This window comes from Lampetra fluviatilis, chromosome 59 (genome assembly GCF_964198595.1).
Source record: "Lampetra fluviatilis chromosome 59, kcLamFluv1.1, whole genome shotgun sequence".
Lineage (NCBI taxonomy): Eukaryota > Metazoa > Chordata > Hyperoartia > Petromyzontiformes > Petromyzontidae > Lampetra > Lampetra fluviatilis.
In genome coordinates, this window is record NC_136333.1 from 6,059,663 (window position 1) to 6,077,033 (window position 17,371).

Consider the following 17,371-nt stretch of genomic DNA (forward strand, 5'->3'; position numbering starts at 1 on the left):
ACCCCCCCTCTCTCTCTACCCTCTCTCTCTACCCCCTCTCTCTACCCTCTCCCTCTACCCCCTCCCTCTACCCCCTCTCTCTCTACCCCCTCTCTCTCTACCCCCTCTCTCTACCCTCTCTCTCTACCCCCTCTCTCTCTCTACCCTCTCTCTCTACCCCCTCTCTCTCTACCCTCTCTCTCTACCCCTCTCTCTCTACCCTCTCTCTCTACCCCTCTCTCTCTACCCTCTCTCTCTACCCCCTCTCTCTACCCCCTCTCTCTCTACCCCCTCTCTCTACCCCTCTCTCTACCCCTCTCTCTACCCCTCTCTCTACCCCCTCTCTCTCTACCCCCTCTCTCTACCCCCTCTCTCTCTACCCCCTCTCTCTCCACCCCCTCTCTCTCTACCCCTCTCTCTACCCCCTCTCTCTACCCCCTCTCTCTACCCCCTCTCTCTCTACCCTCTCTCTCTACCCCCTCTCTCTACCCCCTCTCTCTACCCCCTCTCTCTCTACCCTCTCTCTCTACCCCTCTCTCTACCCCTCTCTCTACCCCCTCTCTCTCTACCCCCTCTCTCTACCCCCTCTCTCTACCCCTCTCTCTACCCCTCTCTCTCTACCCTCTCCCTCTACCCCCTCTCTCTCTACCCCCTCTCTCTACCCCCTCTCTCTCTACCCTCTCTCTCTACCCCCTCTCTCTACCCCCTCTCTCTACCCCCTCTCTCTCTACCCTCTCCCTCTACCCCCTCTCTCTCTACCCCCTCTCTCTCTACCCCCTCTCTCTACCCCCTCTCTCTACCCCCTCTCTCTACCCCCTCTCTCTACCCCCCCTCTCTCTCTACCCTCTCTCTCTACCCCCTCTCTCTACCCTCTCCCTCTACCCCCTCCTCTACCCCCTCTCTCTCTACCCCCTCTCTCTCTACCCCCTCTCTCTACCCTCTCTCTCTACCCCCTCTCTCTACCCCCTCTCTCTACCCCCTCTCTCTCTACCCTCTCTCTCTACCCCCTCTCTCTCTACCCTCTCTCTCTCTACCCTCTCTCTCTACCCCCTCTCTCTCTCTACCCCCTCTCTCTCTACCCCCTCTCTCTACCCCCTCTCTCTACCCCCTCTCTCTCTACCCTCTCCCTCTACCCCCTCTCTCTCTACCCCCTCTCTCTACCCTCTCTCTCTACCCCCTCTCTCCCTCTACCCTCTCTCTCTACCCCTCTCTCTACCCTCTCTCTCTACCCCCCTCTCTCTCTACCCCCTCTCTCTACCCCCTCTCTCTACCCCCTCTCTCTACCCCCTCTCTCTACCCCCTCTCTCTCTACCCCCCTCTCTCTACCCCCTCTCTCTACCCCCCTCTCTCTACCCCCCTCTCTCTACCCCCCCCTCTCTCTCTACCCCCTCTCTCTCTCTACCCCCTCTCTCTCTACCCCCCTCTCTCTACCCCCTCTCTCTACCCTCTCTCTCTACCCCCCTCTCTCTCTCTACCCCCCTCTCTCTACCCCCTCTCCTCTACCCCCTCTCTCTCTACCCCCTCTCTCTCTACCCCCTCTCTCTACCCTCTCTCTCTACCCCCTCTCTCTCTCTACCCTCTCTCTCTACGCTCCCTCCCACCGTTCAAACTACGCGAAATGCCGCATTCACACGCAGCACAACATTCCAAGTCCTGCTCGGATCTCCACGCTCATCTCTCTGGCACCGGCACACGGCCTCCCCCTCGCCTCTCGCTGAGCCGTTTCGACTGCCACCAGCGGGGGTTCTCTCCCGCTCTGGGGCTGACGTTTAGACATCGCAACGACTTTGCGCTACGAAGGAACTGCCATTCGCGGTCGCGGATTATCGTTGAACGGACTGCTCACCCCGCGCCACTTACCTCCTCCCGTAGACTCCACGAGTCGTGATTAATCCCTACTCCGCTTGTCAGACAGCCAGTTAGCTACCCCCCACCACCACCACCACCACCACCCTCCCCCCCCCCAAAAAAAAAATCCAAATTAACGGGTGAAAATGCGAATTTTCGGCGTTGGCGCAGGACAGGCGTTCGGCTCTGAGTGTAATTATTGGGGCTAAATGAACCGGGAGCTGTCGAGTGGAGTTCTTCTGCGAGTTCGGAGTTAGCCCGGCGAGCGCTCGAAATCTTAAAATGTGGAAATCCCATCCCTCCCCCTCCCCCACGCACGCCCGCCCGCCCATCGCGATTAAGCTCTCGTGCCGGTTCAAGTTTCAAGTTGCATTTATTAGGTGTAGCCCTGTGAGCCATTCGGCTCTTGAATCGGGTGCAACCGCAACAAACAAAAAACTAAAAACATGAACAAGAAAACATCTTAAAGTGAATATGTGACTAAGTGCAAACAGAAAATCCAAGAAAAGACAGCAAAATATTTCAGAAAAAACACCGTTACACCAACGCTGTGTGCAAAAATCCCCGTGGGATGCAAGTCAAACAACAACAACAACAACAACCACAAGACAACTTAGATTAAGGCCGGTGAAAGCTTTGTTGGTTTAACGGTTCGCGATCACCACCTTCCCCAGGTACACATTCATAGCGGGGGGTGGCGCGGTGGGGGTTATTGCCGCTCCCCTACTCTACGTTGAGACTCAGCTAACCGCTATTTTCTTGATGTTTTCCCAAGGGGCCGTCCATAAATGACGTCACGCACCTGGGGGGGGGTGGGTGTCAGACATTTGTGACGATGTGTGACGAGGGGGGGGGGGTTGAGAAATGTGACGTCACATCAAAATGCGCAACTTTAAATAAATAAAGACAACACGTTCTACTTAATTAAATAGACGCTTTAATAAATGTTTTTTCCTACAACATCAGAGTGCAGCGCCACATTAAATACGCACTACAATTCTCGATTACCCCTCCCACTAACCCTCCTATTGGTGGGAATCCTTCCCCTGACACCCCTACACATCATGGGCACCTCATTTGCCAGTAAAAATATGATAATTGTTTTTTTACCCTTCTATCTGGCAACAAAACTGACACCTTTTACAAGGAGTCATGTTTGCATAGACCACAATACCTGCAGTCATAATGCAAACAAAAAACATAATTCTGATAATGTGCACTGTCCTTGAAGTTGATTGGTCCACACCCGAGACAGCTTTCCTTGTGCGCCTTTTGGCGTCATCTGGTCCAACCCATGTGAGACTAGGCTCTAAGGAAAGCTGTCTCGGGTGTGGACCAATCAACTTCAAGGACAGTGCACATTATCAGAGTTATGGCTTTTGTTTGTATTATGACTGCAGGTATTGCGGTCTATGCAAACATGACTCCTTGTAAAAAGGTGTCAGTTTTGTTGCCAGATAGAAGGGTATAAAAACAATTATCACTCCTACACATGTTCACCAACAATCCGTGCGGTGCACGCGGACGTGATTCCTTGCAAAAGGTTTCGATTCGGCGTCTGAACATCTCAACACAACTCTCGTTTTACTGCCGGAAATGTAAAAAAATTAACCCCTAAAAACAAAGTTTTTCACTATAGATCCTTTATATGCGTGGCGGCTAGAGTCCTCTCGTCCTCTGGCTTGAGATGGCTGCCACCTATGGGTCAGATGATTGTCTGCCACCATTAAGCAATTGGTAATTAAATATTTAAATTTTTTTCCCTAAACAGTGTAAAATTATGGAAAAAAAATTTCAGGAAAATTAATTGTCACGCACAACGAGTCTGTGTGCAAAATGTCAGCTCGATTGGATCACGGGAAGTGGGTTAAAAAACGACCGAAAGGTTTGCACGGTCGTAAGCAAGCAAGCACGCAAGCACGCAAGCAAGCAAGCAAGCGAACTTAATAAAAAGGATTTAAAAAAAAATTGTTTCTATATTTTTTTCACGCGGTCGGAGCGATGCTCTGCAACGTCACACGGGCGGGTTGGAGGTGGCTGGGTTGCGAGCTCGTTCCAATCATCGCGTGGACGATACACGCAGCAGTCAATTCCTCTATCGCAATGCACACACATGTGTGTGGTTTCAAAGTAGATCTTTCTGTTGAATGCACCTATTAGGTTTAGTCCGAGCTCGCTCTCTTTCTTGTAGATTTTGCTCAGGCATTCTGATTCTAGCTTTACACGCGGCTGCTGATAGCGATGTCCACCGCCCACCCCCCTCTCACTCTCCCCTCTCTCCTTTTTTTACGATCAGTGGAAACAGCTCGATTGGCTCGGTGTTTTCGGCACTTTGCTTCGTTCATCATTTCGTATTTTTTTTTTACAACTCTGCTTTATGTAAACCCCCACCTCTCGCTCACTCTCTCGCTCGCTCTCTCACTCTCTCGCTCACTCTCTCGCTCTCTTTTTTTATGATCAGTGGAAACAAGAAGATGCTCGGTGTATTCGGCACTTTGCTTCGTTCATCATTTCGTATTTTTTTTTAATATAACTTTGCTTTATGTAAACCCACACCTCTCGCTCACTCTCTCGCTCGCTCTCTCGCTCGCTCTCTCGCTCACTCTCTCGGTCACTCTCTCGGTCACTCTCTCGCTCACTGTCTCGCTCGCTCTCTCGCTCGCTCTCTCTCCGTGCGAATCGCGTCCTTACTCAAAGACGCTGACGACCGCGGATTTCGTTCAGCTCAGCTCTCTGTCCGCGTTCTTTAACTCAACAACTTCGCGTTGACGGAGACTTGTGTTGCCTCCGAATCGTCGTGATTTTTATTTTTTATTTTACTTTTATTAATTTTAATTTTTTACCTACGTGACTTTACCGAAAAAAAAACCTAAGAATATGAATCCTTGCAGTCACGAAAGCTTCAAATCTAGAATTCATATCTCTCGTTTTCTCATCGCACGTCTGTCGGATCCTCGCACTCGGGTTTATTCAACATCGGGGCTCGCACAAATCGCCTCTCGACTCAACTCAACGTCGTTCAAGTGGCCTTTTGCCACGCGCACTAAGTCCTGGCCGTTTACCCTGGTTCAGAGCGTGCGGGTGAGTGAGTGGATGGGTGAGCAAGTGAGTGGGTATCGTTAGTGGATGGGGCTGGTGAGTGGGTGAGCGAGTGAGTGGGTGTGTTAGTGGATGGGTGAGTGGATGGGTGAGTGGGTGAGTGAGTGGGTGAGCGAGTGAGTGAGCGAGAGAGTGGGTGAGTGAGTGGGTGGGTGGGCGAGTGAGTGGATGGGTGAGTGAGTGAGTGGATGGGCGAGTGAGTGAGCGAGAGAGTGGGTGAGTGGGTGGGTGAGTGGATGGGTGAGTGGATGGGTGAGTGGGTGAGTGAGTGGGTGTGTGAGTGGATGGGTGAGTGGGTGAGCGAGTGAGTGGGTGTGTAAGTGAATGGGTGAGTGGGTGGGCGAGTGAGTGGGTGTGTGAGTGGATGGGTGAGTGGATGGGTGAGTGAGTGGGTGGGTGGGCGAGTGAGTAGATGTGTGAGTGGGTGGGTGAGCGAATGAGTGTGTGAGTGGACGGGTGAGTGGATGGGTGAGTGAGTGGGTGGGCGAGTGAGTGAGCGAGAGAGTGGGTGAGTGAGTGGGTGGGTGGGCGAGTGAGTGGATGGGTGAGTGGGTGAGTGAGTGAGTGGATGGGCGAGTGAGTGAGCGAGAGAGTGGGTGAGTGGGTGGGTGAGTGGATGGGTGAGTGGATGGGTGAGTGGGTGAGTGAGTGGGTGTGTGAGTGGATGGGTGAGTGGGTGAGCGAGTGAGTGGGTGTGTAAGTGAATGGGTGAGTGGGTGGGCGAGTGAGTGGGTGTGTGAGTGGATGGGTGAGTGGATGGGTGAGTGAGTGGGTGGGTGGGCGAGTGAGTAGATGTGTGAGTGGGTGGGTGAGCGAATGAGTGTGTGAGTGGACGGGTGAGTGGATGGGTGAGTGAGTGGGTGGGCGAGTGAGTGGGTAGGTGGGTAAGTGGATGGGCGAGTGGCGAAAGAGTGGGTGAGCGAGTGAGTGGGTGAGTGGATGGGCGAGTGAGTAGATGTGTGAGTGGGTGGGTGAGCGAATGAGTGGGTGTGTGAGTGGACGGATGAGTGGATGGGCGAATGAGTGGGTGAGTGAGTGGGTGAGTGAGTGGGTGAGTTAGTGTGTGGGCGAGTGAGTGGATGTGTGAGTGGGTTGGTGAGCGAATGAGTGGTTAAACTGACCTGTACCACCCGTCTAGTTCTGGCAGTTTACCCTGCAGGTTTCTGTTTTATTTATTGCCTCTCCACCCACTCTGGCACATTTGGTGGCACCTTCACATGGCGCTGCTCGTTCACAGCACTTGCCCCAACAGTTCGTTAACGCTACACGGGGGACCTTTGTATCGGTCGGTGTGTGTCGAGATGATTTCCATGCCAAGTTGCTGCGCGCCCTTTGGAAGAGGAAGCTCCCACTCCGACTTCCTGCATTGGAATTATATTTAACACTGAACGGGAAGTAGGGGATTTTTTGGCAGCGATAGGGATATATATATTTTTTAGATTTACAAAATGTGATATCAATTGAACGTCCGTGTGTCCATTTTGCCAGAACAGTGGGTGTGTGTGTGTAATGTAATCCGCATGCCCGGTCACCGCATGCGTAAACAGCTTTTGTTTGCCCGGATCGAGGGGGCTAAACGGGCGTGGCACGGGCTAGAGAAGAGATGGAGTGATGTGGTACAGGAGGACGTGGAGCTGAGTGGACTTGCCGATGACCGGTACCAGCGATGTGAAGATCGGCCTCTGTGGAGGAGGCTCGTGAAGGACGCTACTGGGCAGTTGGAGGCCCTCCAACAACAACGAGCGGAGCGCCGGGTGGCTAAAGCACAGCAAGTTGGCACAGTAGAGGGCACAGGTGGTGCATCAGCCAGTCATCTCGGTCATCTCAGTCAGTCGTCCCGGGGCACCTGGGTCTGCCCCGTGACCTCCTACCAGCGGGCGTTCGCCACTTCACGTGGCCTCAACGTGCACATAGCCTGGCACAAGTGCTGTGGCGACGTCACCGCCACTTAGTAGCGAATGGCGGTTGTTGTTGTTGTTGAATGAACCTAAGCATGTTGTTTGTATCTATTTGTTGAGTGGAGTGAGTGAGTGAGTGGAGTGAGTGAGTGAGTGGGTTAGTGAGTGAGTGGAGTGGGTTAGTGAGTGAGTGGAGTGGGTAGAGTGAGTGGGTGGGTTGGTGGGTGGGTTGGTGGGTAGATGAGTGGGTGAGTGAGTGAGTGGAGTGAGTGGAGTGGAGTGAGTGGGTTGGTGGGTGAGTGGGTGAGTGAGTAGGTGAGTGAGTGGAGTGGGTGGAGTGAGTGGGTGGGTTGGTGGGTGGGTTGGTGGGTAGATGAGTGGGTGAGTGAGTAGGTGAGTGAGTGGAGTGGGTGGAGTGAGTGAGTGGGTTAGTGAGTGAGTGGAGTGGGTTAGTGAGTGAGTGGAGTGGGTAGAGTGAGTGGGTGGGTTGGTGGGTGGGTTGGTGGGTAGATGAGTGGGTGAGTGAGTGAGTGGAGTGAGTGGAGTGGAGTGAGTGGGTTGGTGGGTGGTGATGTGGTGACTATATGGTCCAACGATTTCAGATTAAGAGAATCAGTTATCTGTCTGCAATATACCACCGACCGATTGCACACAACGCACATCAATCGAACACGCACTTTACCCAATGGTGGGACGCTTACAAGTAGCATACTCTTTGGTTCCTTAGGTAAAGTCACGTAGGTAGAAACATAATACATCACGACGTTCAGATCGCCACACAAGCAACCGTCAAGGTTAAGCACACCCACGCAGTATTAACCAGGGCGGGTGCACGCGGTTCGGAGCGAGATTCCCTCTGCAACCATGAACTCTCTTATTTTTAAATCCCTTATATTAAGTTCACTTGATTGCTTGCTTGCGCGCTTACGACCGTGCAAATCTTTCGGTCGTTTTTTTAACCCACTTCCCGTGATCCAATCGAGCTGACATTTTGCACACAGACTCGTTGTGCGTGACAATTAATTTTCGTGACATTTTTTTTCTAAAATTTTACACTTTTTAGGAAAAAAATAATTATATGTAATTACCAATTGCTTAATGGTGGCAGGCAATCATCTGACCCATAGGTGGCAGCCATCTCAAGCCAGAGGACGAGAGGACTCTAGCCGCCACGCATATAAAGGATTTATAGTGAAAAACTTTGTTTTTACGGGTTAATTTTTTTTACTTTGCAAGGTGCGATTTTTTTTTGTCATCAGAAGCGACCTGGCAATCACCGTATGATAGCTCAACGAAGCGCGTGGCGGCACAGCGTCGTGGCCAGGAAACCCACAGAGAGAGTGGCTGTTGTTGGTTGTTGTGGTGGTTGTTGTTGTTTCGATTTAAAGCTTTCGTGACTGCAGGGATTCATCTTCTTGGTTCTTTCGGAAAAGTCACGTAGAAGGGAAATAATAAAATAATGAAATACATTTTTTTAATGCTTAATTTATTATTATTATTATATTATTTCCCTTCTACGTGACTTTACCGACAGAACCAAGAAGTTGTTGCTGCTGCTGCTGCAAAGCTACCCAAGTGGGTTGTCACTCAGCGCTGTCCGTCTCGTGCTCTGGGTTATCGGAGGACTGTGAGCCGTGTTCAGAGAAGCGCTCAGTGATCTGTAAACTTTGTCTCTCTCTCTCTGTAATCATCATCATCATCTCGCTGTCGGACGAATCGTTGTGGTGGGCGCGCTGTGCTACGAACCTGGCGACCCGGGTTCGATTCCCGCCCACGGCCAACACCCAGTGACGATTATCTGAACCGGTCCTGGGGCCTCTCCCCTAGGTCGACTCGGCCTCAAACGAGTACCCGGTGTGATGGGTAGACATCGCCACTGGGGAGACAAAGGCGGTCGGGCGAGGCGTTGGCCACCCATCTCCTCGTGTTGCCGTGCCGGCCTTCATAGGTGGCTACTCGCTAACAGCACTTGCCCCAACAGTCTGTTAAAGCTATACGGGGTGGGGGGGATCTTTGTCTTTATTTGTGTGTCGGTGTGGGTTTGTGTGTCGGTGTGTGTGCGACCACCAGATATGGAGGGGAGAGACCGTCATTGAAATCGGGGCACAACTTTTTGTTGTTGTTGGTGGTGGGATGGTGGTGGTGGGATGGTGGTGATGGTGGTGGTGGTGGGACGGTGGTGGTGGTGATGGGATGATGGTGGTGGTTGTGGTGATGGGATGGTGGTGGTGGGATGGTGGTGGTGGGATGGTGGTGGTGGGATGGTGGTTATGGGATGATGATGGTGGGATGGTGGTGATGGTGGTGGTGGGATGGTGGTGGTGGTGATGGGATGATGGTGGTGGGATGGTGGTAATGGTGGGATGGTGCTGATGGTGGTGGTTGTGGTGGTGGGATGGTGGTGGTGGTGATGGGATGATGGTGGTGGGATGGTGGTAATGGTGGTGGTGGGATGGTGGTGGTGGGATGGTGGTGGTGGGATGGTGGTGGTGGGATGGTGGTTGTGGTGATTGGATGGTGGTGGTGGGATGGTGGTGGTGGTGATGGGATGGTGGTGGTGGTGATGGGATGGTGGTGGTGAGATGGTGGTGGTGGGATGGTGGTTATGAGATAGTGGTGGTGGTGGGGTGGTGGTGGTGATGGGATGGTGGTGGTGGGATGTTGGTGGTGGGATGGTGGTTATGAGATAGTGGTGGTGATGGGATGGTGGTGGTGGTTGTTACGACAGGTCCGTATCACTTCCCGGAGCCCCTTTCCGATCCGGACCACGCGGTGAACGGAAGAGCGCGTTGACATTGAGCGCGCGGACACAGCCAATGACTCGTGATGGACGCGAACGGTTCCCTGTGACCAGCTCCATCGCAGAGTTTGATGGATGAGGCCCCCTCCCACCATCTGTGTGGAGATACCAATCATTCATCTTCGCTTGAGGTGGCCGGGAAGGGCTCCCTCGTTGCCTTCCTCCCGTCCCAACGTTGTTCACGACGTCCCGTGCTCCCCCCCCCCCCCCCTCCAACGTGCAGGTAACGGAGCCTCGCTTTGCGCCGGTCACAATTTCCAGGGCTGCGAAAAACGAGGCTCGCGGTTCGACTTCACAGGGCGGGTCGCTCCTGGTTAATTGCCATCGCAAAGAGACAAATATCCTCCCGTGTAGCCTCTCCAAACGTTTTGGGGCAAGTGCTGCAGTTTACTCATTTTGAGGCCGAGTAGACCTAGGGGGAGGAGGGTCCACCCCCCCCCCACCCCCGTGACCGGTTCAGACAATCGTCACCGTGTGTTTGGTTGACCGTGAGCCGGAATCGAACTCGGGTCGCCGGGTTCGTAGCGTAGTGGCCTCTAACGGCTACCAAATGTTGCGCTCCCCCCCTCCCCTCCCACAGTGTTCGCATCACAGCAGCTGCAGTAGCAGCAGCAGTAGCAGCAGCAGCAGTAGCAGCTGCAGCAGTAGCAGCAATAGCAGCAGCAATAGCAGCAGCAGTAGCAGCAGCAATAGCAGCAGCAGTAGCAGCAGCAGTAGCAGCAGCAGCAGTAGCAGCAATAGCAGCAGCAATAGCAGCAGCAGTAGCAGCAGCAATAGCAGCAGCAATAGCAGCAGCAGTAGCAGCAGCAGTAGCAGCAGCAGTAGCAGCAGCAATAGCAGCAGTAGTAGCAGCAGCAGTAGCAGCAGCAATAGCAGCAGCAATAGCAGCAGCAGTAGCAGCTGCAGCAGTAGCAGCAATAGCAGCAGCAATAGCAGCAGCAGTAGCAGCAGCAATAGCAGCAGCAATAGCAGCAGCAGTAGCAGCAGCAGTAGCAGCAGCAGTAGCAGCAGCAATAGCAGCAGCAGTAGCAGCAGCAGCAGTAGCAGCAATAGCAGCAGCAATAGCAGCAGCAGTAGCAGCAGCAATAGCAGCATCAGTAGCAGCAGCAGTAGCAGCAGCAATAGCAGCAGCAGTAGCAGCAGCAGTAGCAGCAGCAGTAGCAGCAGCAATAGCAGCAATAGCAGCAGCAGTAGCAGCAGCAGTAGCAGCAGCAGTAGCAGCAGCAACAGCAGCAATAGCAGCAGCAGTAGCAGCAGCAGTAGCAGCAGCAGTAGCAGCATCAATAGCAGCAGCAGTAGCAGCAGTAGCAGCAATAGCAGCAGCAATAGCAGCAGTAGCAGCAGCAGCGTCACCCCCCCCCCCGGCTCCTACTCTGAAAGGGGCCAAAATAGAACCCCCCCCCCAACCCTCGCGTCAGCCTTGCGGCGTTAACATCGAAGCGAATTGTTGATGTTGTTTGTTGTTGTTGTTGACAAACGCACCACGTCGTTCTTTTATTGGATCTTCGCACAGTCGCTCATGGATGCCCCCCCCCTCTCACCACCCCCCCTCTCACCACTCATTCGCAGAGGGGAGAGTGAGAGACTGTGAGGACAGATCTATGGGTGCATGTGAGTGTCTGTCAGAGGGGACGGTGAGAGACTGTGAGGACAGATCTATGGGTCCTTGTGAGTGTCTGTCAGAGGGGACGGTGAGAGACTGTGAGGACAGATCTATGAGTCCATGTGAGTCTCTGTCAGAGGGGACGGTGAGAGGCTCAGGACAGATCTATGGGTGCATGTGAGTGTCTGTCAGAGGGGATGGTGAGAGACTGTGAGGACAGATCTATGGGTGCATGTGAGTGTCTGTCAGAGGAGATGGTGAGAGGCTGTGAGGACAGATCTATGGGTCCTTGTGAGTGTCTGTCAGAGGGGACGGTGAGAGACTGTGAGGACAGATCTATGGGTCCTTGTGAGTGTCTGTCAGAGGGGACGGTGAGAGACTGGGATCTGGGCGTACAGGAGCGAGCACGTGTCGCAGTGAGGAGTTCGAGGTGGTGACAGCTCTCGATCTTTACCTTCGCAGGGCGGAACCCGTCCCGTGAAATGAGATTCAAGGTAGCACAACCAATCTCAGCCATTTGTATTGTTTTTATTATTAAACAATCTTAACATCTTTGCAGAGATTACAAGGCAAAGATCACACGCTGTAGGGGCAAGTGCTGTTAGCGAGTAGCACCGATGAAGGCCGGCACGGCACACGAGGGGGTGGGTGGCCAAAACCACGCCCGACCGCCTTTGTCTCCCTACTGGAGATGTTTACTACACACCTGACGAGGTACTCATTTGAGGCTGAGTCGACCTAGGGGAGGTCCCAGGACCGATTCGGAGAATACAAACACACACACACTCACACATCCACAAGTTGACGAACGGACTCAACTCGACCTCGGGGAGATCCCAGGATCGATTCTGAGATCACAAACACAACAATAACAACAAACGCCATTCGCCACTAAGTGGCGGTGACGTCACCACGACGCTTGTGCCAGGCTAGGTGCACGTTGAGGCCACGTGAAGTGTCGAACGCCCGCTGGCAGGAGGTCACGGGGCAGACCCAGGTGCCACGGGTCGACTGACTGAGCTGGCTGGCCGATGCACCACCTGTGCCCCCTACACAAAGATCCCCCGTATAGCCTTAACAGACTGTAGGGGCAAGTGCTGTTAGCGAGCACCTATGAAGGCCGGAACGGTACACGAACGAGGGGGTGGGTGGCCAGCACCACGCCCGACCGCCTTTGTCTCCCCAGTGGCGATGTTTACACACCACACCAGGTACTCATTTAAGGCTGAGTCGACCTAGGGGAGGTCCAGGACCGGTTCAGATAATCGTCACTGGTGTTGGCCGTGAGCGGGAATCGAACCCGGGTCGCCGGGTTCGTAGCGCAGCGTAGCGCTAACCGCTACACTACGGACTCAACCCGACCTAGGGGAGATCACAGGACCGAATTCGGAGACTACAAACACTCGCGCAGCCACACGACGACGAACCGACTCTCGCAACCAAAAGTTAGCTGTCAGACGCGTTTCGCTGGAACCGCGAGGATGTCCGACGCAGTTTCAAGCCATCCTTCGCGACGAGCGCGCACTCTCCATCGGCGGGTAGTGGCGGCAGTGGGAGGGGTGATGGTGGAGGGGGTTGGTGGGTGGGTGGGTTGGTGGGTTGGTTGGTGGGTGGGTTGGTTGGTTGGTGGGTGGGTTGGTGAGTGGGTTGGTGGGTGGGTGGGTTAGTGGGTAGGTAGGTTGGTGGGTGGGTTGGTGAGTGGGTTGGTGGGTGGGTTGGTTGGTGGGTGGGTTGGTGGATGGGTTGGTGGGTGCGTGGGTGGGTTAGTGAGTGGGTTGGTGGGTTGGTGGGTGGGTTGGTGGGTTAGTGGGTGGGTGGGTTAGTGGGTGGGTGGGTTGGTGGGTGGGTTGGTTGGTGGGTGGGTGGGTTAGTGAGTGGGTTGGTGGGTTGGTGGGTGGGTTGGTGGGTTAGTGGGTGGGTTAGTGGGTGGGTGGGTTGGTAGGTGGGTGGGTTGGTGAGTGGGTTGGTGGGTGGGTGGGTTGGTTGGTTGGTGGGTGGGTTGGTGGGTTGGTGGGTGGGTTGGTAGGTTGGTGAGTGGGTTGGTGAGTGGGTTGGTAGGTGGGTGAGTTGGTGGGTGGGTTGGTAGGTGGGTGGGTTGGTGAGTGGGTTGGTAGGTGGGTGGGTGGGTTGGTGGGTGGGTCGATTGGTGGGTTGGTTGGTGGGTGGGTGGGTTGGTGGGTGGGTTGGTTGGTGGGTGGGTTGGTTGGTGGGTGGATGAGTGGGTTGGTGAGTGGGTTGGTGAGTGGGTTGGTAGGTGGGTAGGTTGGTGGGTGGGTGGGTTGGTGAGTGGGTTGGTGGGTGGGTTGGTAGGTGGGTGGATTGGTGGGTGGGTTGGTGGGTGGGTGGGTGAGTGGGTTGGTGAGTGGGTTGGTGAGTGGGTTGGTGAGTGGGTTGGTAGGTGGGTTGGTAGGTGGGTGGTTGGTGGGTGGGTTGGTGGGTTTGTGGGTGGGTTGGTTGGTGGGTTGGTGGGTGGGTGGGTGGGTGGTTGGGTTGGTTGGTTGGTTGGTGGGTTGGTTGGTGAGTTGGTGGGTTGGTGGGTGGGTGGGTGGTTGGGTTGGTTGGTTGGTGGGTTGGTTGGTTGGTGAGTTGGTGGGTTGGTGGGTGGGTGGTTGGGTTGGTTGGTGAGTTGGTGGGTTAGTGGCGTCATCAACGAGCGAACCGCGAATCTCGAGGGCGACTTCGCGACGTTTCCGCCGCACCCCTCTCAGCGCGCGGCGGCTCTCCCACCACCACCACCACCACCGATAATCTCATACTCCGCATCGACGGCGCGCGCAATATCCTCGTACTCGGCCTCCTCGCGGGCGCGCGCGCAGCTCCCGAGACACGCGAAGCCGGCGAGCAAGAGGGCGAGCGTCACGTGCGCCAAGCCGAACACGTAGAGGGCGGCCTGCGACGCGCTCAGCCAGAAGCAGCCTCGCTCGCACGCGCCCCACGCCTCGCGGAACGAGAGGAGCGCGATCCTGCGTCCGCATAGCGGCGGCGGCCCCGCGCAACGCACGTCGAGCCGAGACCTCGATCCCTCCTCGCTGCTGCCGGCGCCGTCTCCCCCGGAGACCGAGCCCGAGCCCGTGCCCAGGTTCTGACGCAGCCACGCGTGCAGGTAGCTCACGCCGCAGTCGCAGATCAGCGGGTTGCCGCTCAGCGTGACGGAGCGCAGCCTGGGCAGCGCTTCGAGGGCTCCCTCGGGGACGCGTGCGATGTCGTTGTCGTGCAGCAAGACTGCGGTGGCGTCGCGCGGGATGTCGTGCGGGAAGGCGCTCAAGTTGCGGCCGTTGCAATGCACCACTGTGCCCGCGCACTGGCACGGCCGCGGGCACGGGCTGGCGCCCAGGGAGGTGATGAGCAGCGGCGGGAGGAGGAGGAGGTGGAGGAGGAGGCGAGCGGGCACTGTTTGGCAGGGAACAGCAGCGGGGGGGGGGGGGGGCGGTCAGGTTGCAATCGTGGGGCAGAGGTCGCAACCGGGTACCCGATAGCCGTACCCTACCATATACCCGGCTACCCGTACCCGGCCGGGAACGGGTACGGGTACCCGTTTGTGACCCTGGTGCGGCCGGGTACGGGTAGCCGGGTAGGCCGTGAGTCACTGGTGAGTCACCGTTTGTCACTCGTTTCCCAACGTCTTGTCTCTTCTCACAATTCAAGTTCCTAGAATCAACCCAACCACGCCTGCAACATGGCTTCATCCGTACCCTACCCGGCGGGGTACGGGTACGGCCGGGTACGGGTACCCGTTTGCGACCCTGGTGCGGCCGGGTACGGGTAAGGAATCCAAACCCGTTTGCGACCTCTGTCGTGGGGGTGGTGGTGGGTGTGTTGTTGTGCTTGTGTTGTTGTTGTTGTGTTTGTGTTGTTGTTGTGTTTGTGTTGTTGTTGTTGTGGTTGTGTTGTTGTTGCTGTGTTGTTGTTGTTGTGTTTGTGTTGTTGTTGTGTTTGTGTTGTTGTTGTGGTTGTGTTGTTGTTGTTGTGTTGTTGTTGTTGTGGGGTGAACGGAGTGAGACGTCGGTCGAGAGAGCGAGGCAGGGGTATCGTTGTGAACGAGTGAGTGGGTGAATGAGTAAGTGAATGAGCGAGTGGGTGAATGAGCGAGTGGGTGAATGGGTCATTGAATGTGCAAATGAACAATAGAGTGAGTGGGTGAAATAGTAAGTGATTGAGCGAGTGGGTGAATTAACAATAGAATGAGCGAGCGAGTGAGTGAGTGAATGAGCGAGTGGGTGAATAAGTGAATGGGTCATTGAATGGGTGAATGCGCGAGCGAGTGAGTGAGTGAATGAGCGAGCGGGTGAGCGAGTGGGCGAGCGAGTGGGCGAGCGAGTGGGCGAACGAGTGGGCGGACGAGTGGGCGGACGAGTGGGCGGACGAGTGGGCGGACGAGTGGGCGGACGAGTGGGCGGACGAGTGGGCGGACGAGTGGGCGGACGAGTGGGCGGACGAGTGGGCGGACGAGTGGGCGGACGAGTGGGCGGACGAGTGGGCGGACGAGTGGGCGGACGAGTGGGCGGACGAGTGGGCGGACGAGTGGGCGGACGAGTGGGCGGACGAGTGGGCGGACGAGTGGGCGGACGAGTGGGCGGACGAGTGGGCGGACGAGTGGGCGGACGAGTGGGCGGACGAGTGGGCGGACGAGTGGGCGGACGAGTGGGCGGACGAGTGGGCGGACGAGTGGGCGGACGAGTGGGCGGACGAGTGGGCGGACGAGTGGGCGGACGAGTGGGCGGACGAGTGGGCGGACGAGTGGGCGGACGAGTGGGCGGACGAGTGGGCGAACGAGTGGGCGAACGAGTGGGCGAACGAGTGGGCGAACGAGTGGGCGAACGAGTGGGCGAACGAGTGGGCGAACGAGTGGGCGAACGAGTGGGCGAACGAGTGGGCGAACGAGTGGGCGAACGAGTGGGCGAACGAGTGGGCGAACGAGTGGGCGAACGAGTGGGCGAACGAGTGGGCGAACGAGTGGGCGAACGAGTGGGCGAACGAGTGGGCGAACGAGTGGGCGAACGAGTGGGCGAACGAGTGGGCGAACGAGTGGGCGAACGAGTGGGCGAACGAGTGGGCGAACGAGTGGGCGAACGAGTGGGCGAACGAGTGGGCGAACGAGTGGGCGAACGAGTGGGCGAACGAGTGGGCGAACGAGTGGGCGAACGAGTGGGCGAACGAGTGGGCGAACGAGTGGGCGAACGAGTGGGCGAACGAGTGGGCGAACGAGTGGGCGAACGAGTGGGCGAACGAGTGGGCGAACGAGTGGGCGAACGAGTGGGCGAACGAGTGGGCGAACGAGTGGGCGAACGAGTGGGCGAACGAGTGGGCGAACGAGTGGGCGAACGAGTGGGCGAACGAGTGGGCGAACGAGTGGGCGAACGAGTGGGCGAACGAGTGGGCGAACGAGTGGGCGAACGAGTGGGCGAACGAGTGGGCGAACGAGTGGGCGAACGAGTGGGCGAACGAGTGGGCGAACGAGTGGGCGAACGAGTGGGCGAACGAGTGGGCGAACGAGTGGGCGAACGAGTGGGCGAACGAGTGGGCGAACGAGTGGGCGAACGAGTGGGCGAACGAGTGGGCGAACGAGTGGGCGAACGAGTGGGCGAACGAGTGGGCGAACGAGTGGGCGAACGAGTGGGCGAACGAGTGGGCGAACGAGTGGGCGAACGAGTGGGCGAACGAGTGGGCGAACGAGTGGGCGAACGAGTGGGCGAACGAGTGGGCGAACGAGTGGGCGAACGAGTGGGCGAACGAGTGGGCGAACGAGTGGGCGAACGAGTGGGCGAACGAGTGGGCGAACGAGTGGGCGAACGAGTGGGCGAACGAGTGGGCGAACGAGTGGGCGAACGAGTGGGCGAACGAGTGGGCGAACGAGTGGGCGAACGAGTGGGCGAACGAGTGGGCGAACGAGTGGGCGAACGAGTGGGCGAACGAGTGGGCGAACGAGTGGGCGAACGAGTGGGCGAACGAGTGGGCGAACGAGTGGGCGAACGAGTGGGCGAACGAGTGGGCGAACGAGTGGGCGAACGAGTGGGCGAACGAGTGGGCGAACGAGTGGGCGAACGAGTGGGCGAACGAGTGGGCGAACGAGTGGGCGAACGAGTGGGCGAACGAGTGGGCGAACGAGTGGGCGAACGAGTGGGCGAACGAGTGGGCGAACGAGTG

General features: G+C 56.4%; 1 protein-coding gene and 1 long non-coding RNA gene across 2 annotated transcripts in view; both read right to left on the reverse strand.

The window, feature by feature from the left end:
- Positions 1-17,371, reverse strand: part of LOC144950707 (uncharacterized) — a 306,816-nt gene that overhangs the window by 258,233 nt on the left and 31,212 nt on the right. The window lies entirely within an intron of this gene.
- Positions 13,845-14,717, reverse strand: LOC144950718 (platelet glycoprotein Ib beta chain-like). The gene is made up of 2 exons (XM_078880791.1): positions 14,690-14,717; positions 13,845-14,617 (listed from the first exon to the last, which is right to left on the reverse strand). Exons 1-2 carry the CDS (start codon positions 14,715-14,717, stop codon positions 13,932-13,934), a joined length of 714 nt encoding a protein of 237 aa, XP_078736917.1. The 3' UTR covers positions 13,845-13,931.